Genomic DNA, 14,196 nt, shown 5'->3' with positions numbered 1-14,196 from the left:
ACAGGAATTTTCACAGAAACCTTGCTGTTTTTTCTCTTGGCCCACCGGGGATAGGTTGGGGGTGCACTAGCCTCTCTAAGGCAGATTCAATTACCATGTGTGTCCAAGTCATAGGGGTCAACTTTTAGCATTATTCGCAGTACTCTGGAAAACAAAAGGAGGCGGGAAAGACGAAGTGAAAATAGTAAAGATAGAGGAAATAAGAAGACCAGAGACCAGACGACATGATGTCAAAAACACAAGAGAGGGGCCCTCCAGCTCTCACTATCTGCAGAGAGGAAGCCTGTTGCTCTTTCTGCTGTCTAATCCCCAAATCTCCTGTAATCGGGATGAGCGGGAGCATGTTGCCTGACTTGAGGCAGCGTCTATGTAAAGATTTGGACGGGTTCCGCAGCCGTCGGGTGGCTACCTAAGCGGCCAAGCAGAGCATAAGGACAAGGGGGCAGGCAGCAACTTCTCTCAGATTCCCCATGTGGGAAAAGACAGTCTAGAGCAAGACTCTACACCAGGAGGTCACTCAAGACAACACAGAAGGGATGCTGTGAGGGAGTGTACCAACGGAGGAGAAGAACCCAGCAAACCTTCATGGTGAGGCACCAGGGCGGGTGGGAGAAGTTTTATTTGTTTGAGAAGATTCAATATAGGGAAGGTTGGCAGGAAACCCAACCTTGAAGAACCATAGCAATCTGTGTAAGGTGTAATTTAAGGTAATGTGTGTTATGTGCTTTTGCTGGGATATATTCAGTTCAATGTCTGCTGTACATTAAATTAATGATCCTAAAATACCCTTAAACTAACTGTGCACCAAAGGTTAATGGCAGAAAAGACAAAACTGTGTCTTCCAAGCACCCCAAAAGACTTGCCTAAAATTTGGTAGAGCAGTGCTTACTGTTTAGGCTGCCAGTTGAACAGGCTTGTTGTTGCTGTTGTGTAGAGGAGCCCGGGAGAGCCGAGGCAGATCTAGCTCTCTGAGAACAGATTGTTTGTGTAGCTGAAACAGAATATTTTCCCATCCTCTCTCCCTCCCTGCCTTGTGCAGTGCCCCTCCGTTGGCCTGCAATGGTTACAGTATGTTAGCAGCGAATATAAGCTAAATATAGCCAGTCCTTGAAGCATAATAGCTATTTTGTCTTGTACGGACAAATGAGCAAACACTGACCGAGCAATGGCGGTTTTCTGCAGGCAAGAAGCTACTTGGAAGAAGTACTTAACAATGTGTGCACTGTTTCAGTGAGCAACCAACACTTTCAGGGTCATACTGTTGTAGGATATAAAGGCCTTTTAATGGCATTAGACATCCGTCTGATTTGTCTAAAGTAATGCAATTACTGTAAAAGGCTAAATCATTAAATCTGCTTCACTTCAAGGCTTCATTCAAGGTGGATGTCGGCAAAGAGGCAGATGTTATAGTTATAATAGAGCTCTTGTCAATTGGTTAAATTAAAAAAAAAAAGTCCAAATGTTTGTGAACACCCCTTCTCATGAATACAGTCTGCCACTTTAAGTTGCAGCCATTGCTGACACAGATGTGCAAATGCACACATACAGCATGTCTTGTCCCTGTAGAGAAGTATTGCCAATAGCCGGCACCATGCCTAATCCCAGGCCTGAGCTAGAGGGGTATAAACCCCCCAGGATTGAGCTGTGGTGCAGTGGAACTGTGTTCTCTGGAATGATGTTGGTGCTCCATCCAATACTTTTTGGAAGGGTTGGGACACAGCAGTGCTTCAAAAGCTAGTAGAAAGCACTTGAAAGTAGAGACAGTTACTCCAACAAAAGAATTTGAAAAATTTCGAAAGAAACAAATGAGCAGGTGTCCCAATTATTTTGTCCAGAAGATGATGCTGGTCAACTTCTCTCAGTAAATATGTCATTTTAGCATTTTGGCATTTAGTCACCCTTACGTATCAATTGTTAAACTGTTATCTTAATGTAAGTGATAAACAGCTCTTGATAATGTAAGAATAACATAGACCTACATAGGTATCATGTGGTCTAACGGCTGACGTAAGCTGTGAACCTAAACCCTATTACCTGGACGTCATCCCTGTTACCAACCTATACTTAACAAGCCTGATGTTCTCAAAAAATGTAGAAACTGTTTAGGAGCACAGATCATCTACTTTCTGGAGAATGACCTAACTGATGTGGAGGCATTCCTGCTCCAGGTTTGAGGTTGCTCCTAGCTTTGCTGAGTCAGTTCTGTTTGGTTCGTAAGCATCAGGGAAGCAGTGAAGTAACAAACGCTCCAGTTTGACTTCACCTCATGTGCTATTAGCACCACATGACCTGTCTCTGGCCTTTAGAAGCTTTACCTCAAGGTGTAGCCCAGCTCTGCCAGTGCTTAAATCCTTCACATGCTTAACTGTTACAGTGATTGGTGTTTGTTTGACATTCAGATCTTTTCTTTTCCCCCTACATCAGTCTGCCTCTCGTTTGTTAGGGGGAAATAGGCCTACAGGTGAGAAGGCCTACAGCTTTGTAGATCAAGTTTTCCTAATTTGATTTGAGCATAAAAATGACACAAAGGCTACGGTTAGATGTACAGTACCAGTCAAAGGTTTGGACACACCATGTTGAATGTGTACTGATCATCATCTTAAAAACATTTGATCCAAATGCTAGTGTGTTTATTTTCAAAAAAGTGGACACATGGGACACTCAGACATCTACCATCCACCATAGTTAGGACATCGTGTCTGGGGGGTTTCAAGTAGGCCTAAGTTGTACGTTGAACTGAAAGGAGATGCTTTGGTCATATAGGCTATTAAGGCTATTTATTGGTCTTGCTAAATGAGTAAATGTGGATTAAGTAATGTACATTAACTGTAGTTACATGGTTTATGAGTTATTTCCACCCTCACACATATACACTGCCACGGTCGTAGCCATGACATTCTAATTACGGTGGATACCCATGGGTCCCCAGAGTCCGAAAACCAAAATCTGGTTACTCTAGCATTTGAATCAAATGTTTTTAAAATGATGAGCAGCAAACATTCAACCAGGAGTGTTCAAACTTTTGACTGGAGCTGTACCTCTGAGGTTTAACATAAGGTTTAAGGTTTTAAAATGCCATTACTTTTGACCAATCAGAGCATGTTCTATGGCATTTCATTGATCAGGCAAGTTGAAAGACATTAATGGGCTGATGTATCAACAACTTCATCAGACTCTATACCTACAAACCTTGACTTCTGCAGAAAGCTGTTTCATATACTCATCAGTTCACACCCATATTCAGCAAACCGTGGGCCACCTTCCTGTATAGACATTTACTGACTCTGAGCCCATTATAGCCACACTGTGGCACGTTGCACAATGCAGCTTCAGCAGATTACCACCCGTCAATCTTTACTACACTCACCTCACGCTCGAAGTTGAGGCTCTTCATTCTATTTTAGTATACGCCAGTTTCACTCAGTTGCTCAGAGTCTGCAAAGCTCAGTAAAGCAAAGGCCATTGGCTGAGTTTAAACTTTTAAGTTGTGTCTTAGAGAGCCCCAAGTTGCATTAAACCCAACCCTTCTCAAAATTTTTTGGAATAGACATCACAGGATATCCCATACATGCATAAAATGTATAGCTGCAGTAACATGTTAAACAGTGCAGAATGACTGACCACTCAAACCTTATCATTGCAGAAGCCCAGGCAGGCAGCAGCCCTAATACAAGCAGTGATGGAACATCTACATGGTGTATGATCTCTGGCTCACAGGAGCCAGATGGCTGAGGCCAAAGTCATTGTGCAGGAGGACCCCATTCTGGGCGCCGGTCCAGATGAGGATGCCTCAGAGTTGTATGCTTCTGGACATGACTCGGACTCTGGGAGTTTGCTTTCAGATGACTCTGTCCTTCCCGATTACGAGCGGGAGGACAATGAAGAGGGGTCGGCCAACACCCTGTACCAAGCCTGCTTCAAGAACCAGGCCTCAGCACTCCGAAGAGTGCTTGAGAGGGGCGTCACAAGGGACGAAGTCATGGAGTTGGACATCAACGGCAGGGTAGGCATTGTGACTTAATGGACCACACCTTCAGCTAAATTGGTATTCTAGTAGTGTAAAAGGCCCAATAAAGACCTCCCGGGACCCTCACAAGGCCTGAAATCATAACACTGCTGTGTTTTACTCTGCTCTTTCACAGAATGGCTTGATGTTGGCCGTTTCCAAAGGATTTGTAGATATTGTGTATGGGCTGAACAGGTGTCCATATCTGGACATCAATCACCAAGACAACGACGGCAACACGGCACTCATGATTGCAGCACAGGCTGGTAGGAACATTAGGAACATTTTTTTGTTTGAATGTTTTGGGATCTAATAAATAAAAAACCTTCCTAAAACTGAATACCATTGTCCTGTCTCACCACAGGGTTTGTGAATATCCTAAATTACATCCTCAACTTCTTCTCGGGCGTGGAAACTGAGCTCCGGGACAACCGTGGCTTCACTGCTCTCATTAAAGCAGCCATACAGGGTAACAATGACTGCGTGGCTTCACTGATCATGGCAGGTACTGAACTGCTGTTATGCATTGTTTGTATTGTGTGCATTTCAAGGATTACAATGTATCCTGGCAAGTGAGATTATCTTTAACCTAGTCACATTATCCAATATTTCCAGACATAATGCTGCTCCAAAGGCTTTTGTGGCTTGTCTATATGGTTTTAAGCAGATTAGAGTTACTTTATGGTGCACCCATTACTGACATAAACGGCTAGTTGTGTACACACAGTTTGTGTAATAATGTAATGTGTAATAGAGAAGCAGTGCCGATAGAACAAAATGTTCTGGAGCAGTTGTACATGAACCTAAGGCCACCATGCACAATGCCCAGCATTAGCTAGAGGGGTACGGAGCCATTCTCTGGAGTGATGGAGCTCCTAGTGGGTAACACCACTGTCTTGTCCTGGCAGAGTAGGGTTAAATTCCCTTGCTGGGCAAACACACCTCACTACACCAGTAAAAGTTATTGGGCAAGATTTCTAACTCCTGTGCTGTAATGCTGTAAATGTGAGGAGAGAGGACTGTGTCCTTGATTTTGGGAGGGACAGGATGAGCAGGTGTCACAAATGCTTGGCCATGTAATGTATAATGTACACAAAATGTAGAAGAAAGAATACAGAACCTCCCAGTCAGAGGCCTGCTTATAAACCAACAGACTTTCAGTTCTGAGTAATTTCTTGTATTTGAAAGGCTTCCATATGCTGTAAAATTAGAAAACACTTGAACACAGAAAAAACAGAAAATAACACGTGATTATTTTCCGCCTGACCCACACAAGACTGGACCCAAACGCGCCTTCCCATGGTATGTTACTATAGCATGAGGCAAGCACAGGCAGGTTTAAAAAGTCAAATCTGAGGACATTTTGTTTCCTGATCCCACAGCTAATCTAAGTGCCGTCTCACAGAGCACTGGATTAGGCCTGCGTGGACTTATCAGGACTTATTTAAAGTCCCTCTGGAGACTTTCCAGTCGTACTTATTGCTAGTGCAGCAAAGGCAGCAGAGGTCAGTTTAGTTACATTGATCTATTTCTGGCCAACTAAACCCAAGAAGCACAAGAGGAGAAAAATAATTCCCTTGGTTCCCTTGAAATAATTTCCTTGGTTTAGTTTTTTTAAAGCTCATGTCTTTTAATATTACATCAGACTACTAAAGCAACATTATGTAGCATTATTTCGAAATCAATAATGGCTCTGTCATTGCTACTCTGGGTCTGGAACCTTGCTAACTGCAATGCAATGTATCTTTGGACAAGTGGGCAGGACAACACTGGTGGAAACTGCATATTCATGTAAATCCTGTAATATTACTCTACGGTGTCCAGAGTTGGACGCACGCTTCTTCCACTCCAGGTGCTGGTTCTGTATCTCTCAGCTTGTCCAGAAATGTATATGTAAGCACTCTAATTCCACTTCCCATCTATAGAAAGATCCCAAGAGCAAGAAATATCAATTCTCCCATAATGCTGCTTTAAAAAAAAAAACTTAAGTGATAGCTATGTAAGCTTCAAAAAATATACAGTTCATTCCTCAGTCCATACTGTCTATGTATGGAATTTGGCTGCACATGTAGACCAGTCTACAGACGTTTAAGTGCAAGTTATTAAGAATTTAATGTGCCTTTTAATCCCTTAACACTTCATGGCTTAATACCCACTAAGGTGTATTAATAACTACAGGGGCAATTCTCTGGTAATAGAAGTTTGTAATATCATTTTGGGCCTGTCAGACACAGAACACACTGCTTTTTGAACCAGGCACAATACAGCACAGCTGGTCAGACCAGAGGCCCTTTACATATACCGCATCAGTCTTAAAAACACAGCCTGTTTAATTCTAAGAGGAAAACACTAGGACTGACCAACAGCAGCTGAACAGTTAATCCTGTGATCAATTACTTCACTTCAGTAATCATGAATTAAAAGCCTCTACGTCACACCTAACACCTCTGAGAAGGAACAAACAAGGTTGTTTGCTTCACACTGGAGAAAACACACAATGACATGAACAAGTGTGAGCACCCCTGGTCAATTGATCTGATACAGTGCAAAGAAAGTAATGGATGACTTGATTTTCTGATTTCCATTTTTTACAAAATTATAAGCAACATAACTTTTTTATTTCTACCTTTTACAAAATAACAAAAAAGGAAAAGCAAACACGTGGGCAGCCTGCTTGGTCAGTTCCCTTTGGCAAGTATCACAGCTTGTACTTTGTTCTTGTTTGGATGATTTTTATCTTTCTTACAAAAGTCTTCTAGTTCTGTGAGGCTTCTAGTTATACTTGGGCCGTCATACTGCACTGCTCTTTTGAGAGTTCTGAGATTTTGGTTATCTGAGAGCTCACATCTCTTGGGGTACCCAAACCTCTGCACTGTGCTCTTATATTGGTGAAAGGAATGTTTGATGTTTAACTTTATGCCTTTTGGAGATCAGTTTATCTTCAACTCGCTTAACTATTTTCAGTAACAGATGTTCTGACCAGGAGTGTCCAGGCATTTACATGCCACTGTAAACTAATCTGACAAAAAGTAGTAATACATTACAACACACTCCATAAACCAGGACGAAAATACCAATATTACAAAACTGTCAATGGCCCACAACTTAGTGTGAAAACCTGTTCCTTCAGAACTTTTTGTTGAAAACTGTTCCTTTAGTGGCCACATGAGGGGGCAACAATGTTGTTTTTTCTAATGTATTATAATACATTTTAAAACACCATAGAGCAGTGGTTCTCCCCAAGCAGTGATTCTGCTAGAGCAGTGATTCTCCCAGAGCAGTTCTCCTCGAGCAGTGATTCTGCTAAAGCAGTGATTCTCCCAGAGCAGTTCTCCTCGAGCAGTGATTCTGCTAAAGCAGTGATTCTCCCAGAGCAGTTCTCCTCGAGCAGTGATTCTGCTAAAGCAGTGATTCTGCTGGAGCAGTGATTCTCCGCGAGCAGTGATTCTGCTATAGCAGTGACTCACCCAGAGCAGTGGTTCTCCCCAAGCAGTGATTCTGCTATAGCAGTGGTTTTCCCCGAGCAGTGGTTTTCCCCGAGCAGTGATTCTGCTATAGCAGTGATTTCCCCGAGCAGTGATTCTGCTATAGCAGTGGTTTTCCCCGAGAGCAGTGATTCTGCTATAGCAGTGGTTTTCCCCGAGAGCAGTGGTTCTGCTAGAGCAGTGATTCTGCTATAGCAGTGGTTTTCCCCGAGAGCAGTGGTTCTGCTAGAGCAGTGATTCTGCTATAGCAGTGGTTCTGTTAGAGCAGTGGTTCTGCTAGAGCAGTGGTTCTCCCGAGCAGTGATTCTGCTAGAGCAGTGGTTCTTCCTGGGGACTGGGTTCCCATATTTTGACTAAATTTAATCACATAATAGGGAATTCCCCATTACTTAATCATTGAGAAGTTGACAAATTAGTAATTAGAGTAATTTGGTGTGAAATGGTGCAGTCTAAAGAAACTTACCAACTCTGATTTCTTTACCGTGGTGGTGATGGGGCCCAGGGTTCATAGTGCACACAGCACACATATAGCCATTTTATATAGTCAATATTAGGCAGGTGGTAATAATGTTATGGTTGATTGGTGTAGATACACACATACGATAATGCAAATGTTAAATTCTTCTATTGGTTTTTCGTCAATACAAAACAGGTCACCCGTTTAAATGCATGTTTTGTTTGATTTCCTAGTTTATTGTTCTCTACTACAGTTATCAAAGGTATATGCATAGCTTAGCTTTGCATAATAGGAAGATTGTTTGATTAATATTGTGACTGTGACCTTTATTCCTATCTCGCTTTTTCTCAGGTGCTGACTGGACTGCAGTGGATGCAACACGGGGGAAGGACGTGAAGGAATGGGCACTAAAGACAGGACACTTTGAGACTTTCAGCAGACTCAGGCAGCTGGCCAGCCGGCCCTGCGCAGAGCAGTTCTGTGAAAGCTTTGTCCCAGAGTGGCCAGAACTGAAGGAGCTGGTAGCCAAGGCCACGTCCACGAAAAGTGCAGGGCAAAGGGTTGCCCATCGGCTGAAATCCACCTTTACTTTCAACTTCCCGCAAGACCCCCAAGAGAACGGTGTCCTGGACCACATGGTGCGCATCACCACCAGCATACATAGCCCCCTGGTAGTCACTGGCTGCCGGCCGCTTTGTCCCACCAGTCCACCGGAGATTGGCAAGAGACGCCTGGCCGTGCCTGACCTGTTGGAGCAAAACCCAGGCAAAGAGCTGGCGGAACGAGCAGTGCGCCATAGCAACGGCTCCATTTCTTCAGCCTCCACTTCAATCAGTTCGACCGCCTCAGTGTCGCTGGCCTCCTGTTGCTCAGACACAGAGCGAAGGGGCAGCATGCTCTCCATAGCCTCGAACGGCGTACGCAGGTTCGTCCCGCGCAGCATAGCACGCAGAAACAGCGTCTTCCCCTCAGGATGTGTCCCTCAAATTAAAGTCACCAAGTCCACCGAGGCCACACCCAAGAAGGAGAAGAAGAAGAAGATGACTAAAGGTTATCTGGAGCCACCGGTTTGGAAGTACAAGGAGGCCAAAGAAGAGAAGAAAAGGGAGAAGAAACGGCTGGAGAAGGAGAAGGCAGAGAAGGAGAAGGCAGACAAAGAGTCTAAAAAGAAGGGAAAAAAGTGAACAGACTGCCACTGGACAATGGACATGTGCAAACAAACCTACAAGCATTTCGGGTCCAAAAAAGCAGCAGTTAAAAAATGAATGGCAGCCAAAGGTGACAGAAAGCATGCTACAGACACTGCCTGCAGCTAAAGGGACTGGCAGCTGCTGAAGGAACTGGAAGCAGCTAAAGGGACAGGCAGCAGCTGATGGGACTTGCATCAGCTAAATAGACTGGTAGCAGCTAAAGGGACAGGTAGCAGCTAACAGGGGCAGTAGCAACTAACAGGGGCAGTAGCAGCTAACAGGGGCAGTAGCAGCTAAAGACACAGGCAGCAGCTGATGGGAATTGCATTAGCTAAAAGGACTGGCAGCAGCTAAAGGGACAGGTAGCAGCTAACAGGGGCAGTAGCAGCTAAAGACACAGGCAGAAGCTGATGTGACTGGCAGCATCTATAAGGACAGTTAGCGGCTAAAGGGACAGTTAGTAGCTAAAGGGACAGGCATTAGCTAAAGAAACAGGCAGCAGCTGATGGGACTGGAATCAGCTAAAAGGACTACCAGCAGCTGAAGGTACAAGCACCAGCTAAAGAGATAGGCAGCAACGGATGAAACTGGCAGCAGTTAAAGGGACTGGCAGAAACGGATGAGACTGGCAGCAGCTAAAGGGACTGGCAGCATCTGAAGGGACAGGTAGCAGCTTGAGGAATTGGCAGCAGCTAAAGGCACAGGGAGAAGTTTGTTTAAACGTAACTGGCAACTTCCTTTTGCCCTGCAATAAGGTTGCTTGGATGACGTTATGGTCAAAACTATATCAAAAAGATTATTTTAAATACGTACAGCAAGAAGCAGCTTGGACATCTTGGTTCTTCTTGGATGTTGGATTTAGATCTTGGATATTTATTTACATGTTTATTTGATGTTTATTTACATTATGTACTTTAAATGATCTAAGGGCATTTGACACTTTTGACAACTTGACTAACTAACTCTGGACCAGTTTGTTTGTGGTTTGTCACTACGGCTATAAACAAATGCCACCTCTGCCGTTGCTCCATGTTAAAGCTCCAGAAATCTGCACTAGTCCAGAACACAGGACCTTCATCTGTATTCAATGTCTTGCTCCTGCCAAATCAAACCAAAAGGAAAACACTCCAAGTTAACATTCACTAACTGATTCGGACCAGAGCAAACCCACCATAGGTGTGAAAACGCCCTCAGCCTCCAAAAGCCCTCTAGCAGTCCTATCAGAGGCCATGCTAATCTTGCATTATTGATTTTCAAAAGTAAAATATGCTCTGGTGTCATATGCTCATGGTACCAAGGCTGTGATGTAAAGAAGTTACACAAATTCTTTTGGGATTAATATGTCATTTTGACTAGAAGAAGTGAAGTAACGTCCATCAGATGATGGCTTTGTGCTTTGTGGCACAGATGAATGCAGAGGAACTACAATGGTCTCAGGAACTACAGCATCACTTCATGTAGAATTGGTGTCTCCTCCTCGCACAGGACTCTTTTTTTATTCTGAAAAAAATGGATTATAACCATGATCTTGGCCCGTTTTATTGTCTCGGGGACCAAACTGCTTATTTGTTGCCATGTTATGAAGAGCACTGGATGAACTTTATCCAACAGTCCATGCAAATGTCAATATAATGCATCCATAACATCAGAATGCAAACAAGGGCTCATGGGCTCATGTTGTATTTTCCTAACCTCGAAACAAAGCCAAGCCAAATGTGTGTAGGTGTGTAAAGTATGTGTGAAAGTATGCATGTGTGTTTATGTGTGTGTGTGTGTAGATTTTAATGAGAAAAATAATAAAGAAAATCAATTAGAAGATTAGAAACGTTCTTCCTTATTCAGAGACTCACATTAAAAGCTTCCATGATATCCATTGGTTGGTAAAGCAGCCATGAGCTTGTTAAAGAGAGACTATAATAGAAACAGTAAGGGTAAAAGTAGAGGGAGTCAGTGGTCGCTAATCCATTGGTTGTGTCAAGCTTATGTAACTTACTCTTAGCCATGACACAAGATGAACTGTAGCATAAAAAAGTAATTAGAAGCGTAACCATGAATTGGAAATCATTAATAAAGATGGCGTAATGTCAGGGATGGGTATCAGTATCAGGTCGATAATAGCAGAAAACACTGGGGTTAGAAAAAAGAATGAATCAGATCCAATTCCGTAACAAACCACAGTAGTGGGTTTGAATAGTTTGGGTGCATCTTTTAGATGCTCAGATCCTTAGATCGCTATCCTGAGTAGGGTTGGGTATTGTTCACATTTAAACCAATAATCCAAAAAATAAAGGTGCTTACAAAAAGGTTCTTTGAGCAATGCTTTTGGTTCCATGTCTATGACAAACATGGTTCTTTATGGAACCAAGAATGGTTCTTCTGTGGTATCACTCAAAGAACTATTTGAAGCACCTTTATTTTTAAGAGTGTGCCTGGAATACGGTACTGATACCAAATGGCACTTTTTTCTATACTTCACTCTTTCTGTTTTAAAAATAAATGTAATCTCAGTTGTAAACAGCCTAAACTTCTCAATTTCTACATTTTACACACCAGAGTGACGTCACTTTACATGTGTGGCCATACCCAATGTGTCCCCATTGTTATATAAGGATAGATCCATCACCTTTTGTCCTGTACTGGGCTGAGTGATGTCCTCTCAGTGTGTATCCGGTTAGTGGTGTTAAAAGTCTTTACTCTGCTTCCCCACAAAGTTCATTAGTGCTACAGATTTTACAGTAGCTTTGCCTGAGTTTGAATCAGATATGTCAGACACATAATTTCTATTGGAATGTCCAACGAAATCTAACACAGCGGTTCTGCAGGTTGCACAAGGTCACACGCGGTGCACATGGCGGCGTGGAACCTTATCATGAGCTACAAGCTATAGATGTCCATGTATGGCTTGAATAAACAGTGTAAAAGACTACAGCAGCAGTAAAACTGCACTGCACAGATGTCCAGGCTTTTGAGCTGGTCTGTTTATTTACTATGCCATTCCAATCTACACTCACTGAGCACTTTATTAGGAACATCTATACAGATCCTCACTCAGGTGGTGAGGTAATGGTGTGGGGAATGTTTGCTTGGCACATTTTGGGGCATGGTTAATACCAATCAATCATCGTCAATTTATTGCTGTTGACCATGTGCATCCCTTCATGCCCACAGTTTACCCATCTTCTAATGGCTACTTCCAGCATGATGATGCACCATGGTCTTCCCAGTCACCAGATCTGAATCCCAGACATTCACAGTATTAAAGTGTTCCTGAAAGTTACGTGATGCAATAACCTCTAGTCTCATAGGAATGTTTTCAACATTTTATAGAAGAGAGGCTGTTACTCAGTATTGGCATAGTGCACGGTACACACACATGCCATACTGATCCTTAGTTGGCTTGTTAAATCCAGGATAGTTTAGGTAGTTTACAAAAATTTTAAACATGCATTCAGGTACTTGTGACCCCTTGTCATCTCTACAAGACAGCAAGTGAATGGAGTAGAAACAGATCTCCAATAAAAAGAAAGCAGTCTGTGCCGGCCACAAGGAAATGAGATAGCGTCTACTAGTGATGTTGAAAGACCTTGGATGCTAAAAAAATGAACCTCAGCATCACACGCACTCGTGGGAAAAGTAAAAAAAAAAATAAATACTGATCAAATAATCATTCTTCCTCTCCTCATCCCACAGATCTGAGCAGTTCCAGCTGGGCCTGAACACACAGGCCAAGTGCACAGATTACAAAGCCTGGGAAAGGAGGGGCATCCCACTGGGAAAATAACTCCTGCTTTAACATGTTTCATTTTTTTACCCAATTTCTCTTGATGAGGTGAAATAAGAGTGCAGTTCAACCCTATGTATCTCCACCAGAGAATAGTTGGCATGGCCTAACATGCAGTAGCCCATCTACTACTACTCACTTCTAGCATTACTCCTGTCAAAGTATTCAACTGAATTGAATTAACAATGCAGTCTGTTCCCCTAAAATGAGCCTGAGCTATGTGTCATCAACAGCTCACCCTGATCCTTGTGTTTGCCTGGGCCTTCGTCCATAAGAGGCTGTTTGGGAAGCTGCTTCTCAGCCTTTGCTCCCTCAGGGCATTAGCTTCCAATCCAGCCTGTCTCCAGCTCAGAATGTTTGTCTGCCCTTTTAAAACCACAAAACAGTAGGTTAATATATACTCGGAAAATGTGCTATTAAGACCCTTGTATGCTTCAGACACTGGCGAATTTTCAGTAGCTCTCAGAACGCTGTAACATAGTGATTCATTCTAACCACAGTTCAGTACAGTAGCTTTAACTCATCATCGTATTACTACTGTTAATTAATGACTCAGGCAGTAAAAGTAAAAAAAAAAAAAAACACACATACAAAAGTAGGTGAGAAAAATACCTGGAACATTCAGCATTAGTAAGCATAGAAACTAAAGTGTGTTAGATGTTAATTTGTCACATTTTGATTCATATTTGGCCTAAACACTAAAACTCTGAAGTAAGAGTTGTGACAAGCAGAAGCACAAAGACACGACTAAAACTGAGGTTCTGTCCACATGTACCTGGACACAGCTTTTTCTCTGCGTTTTGGCCTCCCGTCCACACCAGCGCAGCCACTTAAGTCACTGAAACAGAGGTGGTTCAAAAAGAACAATTTTGAAAAATATGGCTTTCTGAAAATACTGAAATCCCAATGTTAACTTGAGCTTGGTTGTTGCTGACTAACTACTGAATGCGGAATAACTCTTTACTCATTACTAGAAAAAAGAACATACTGCACTCACATTTGGATTTGGGTTAAAAACACTACAAAACCCAACTCCTTCGTATGTGGTCAATTCAGAGACAGCAGCGTTGCCACAGCAAAAAAAAAAAACTAGAAAACGTGCTCTGTTTTTACGTCTGTTTTGGCTGTTACACTGCTTCTTAATGAATCTGACTTCCCTGCTGGGGTGGCATGCTCATGCAAACCTTTAAGGACCGTTTTTGCATTCTCATGTGGCAGACAGATAAACGTCCAATAGAAATGCTCCAAAATTACTTGAAATAAACTCTTTTTGCATT

The 14,196-nt window shown here is 42.8% G+C and overlaps 1 protein-coding gene across 2 annotated transcripts; it reads left to right on the top strand.

Annotated features, from left to right (window-relative positions):
* Positions 1–3,724: 3,724 nt before the first annotated feature.
* ankrd33aa (ankyrin repeat domain 33Aa) lies at positions 3,725–10,922 on the top strand. 2 transcript variants are annotated; one of them, XR_011981776.1, is made up of 5 exons: positions 3,725–4,003; positions 4,143–4,272; positions 4,371–4,511; positions 8,300–9,424; positions 9,501–9,530. XR_011981776.1 is itself a non-coding variant. In XM_072696990.1 (4 exons), exons 1-4 carry the CDS (start codon positions 3,725–3,727, stop codon positions 9,130–9,132), a joined length of 1,383 nt encoding a protein of 460 aa, XP_072553091.1. In that variant the 3' UTR covers positions 9,133–10,922. The 2 variants fall into 2 exon arrangements, 1 of the variants encoding a protein (XP_072553091.1); XM_072696990.1 differs by having other exon boundaries at positions 8,300–10,922.
* The last annotated feature ends 3,274 nt before the right edge of the window (positions 10,923–14,196 follow it).

This window comes from Salminus brasiliensis, chromosome 14, assembly GCF_030463535.1.
Source record: "Salminus brasiliensis chromosome 14, fSalBra1.hap2, whole genome shotgun sequence".
Lineage (NCBI taxonomy): Eukaryota > Metazoa > Chordata > Actinopteri > Characiformes > Bryconidae > Salminus > Salminus brasiliensis.
Note: the sequence above shows the minus strand (reverse complement) of the source record. Positions and strands in the feature narration are given on the sequence as shown.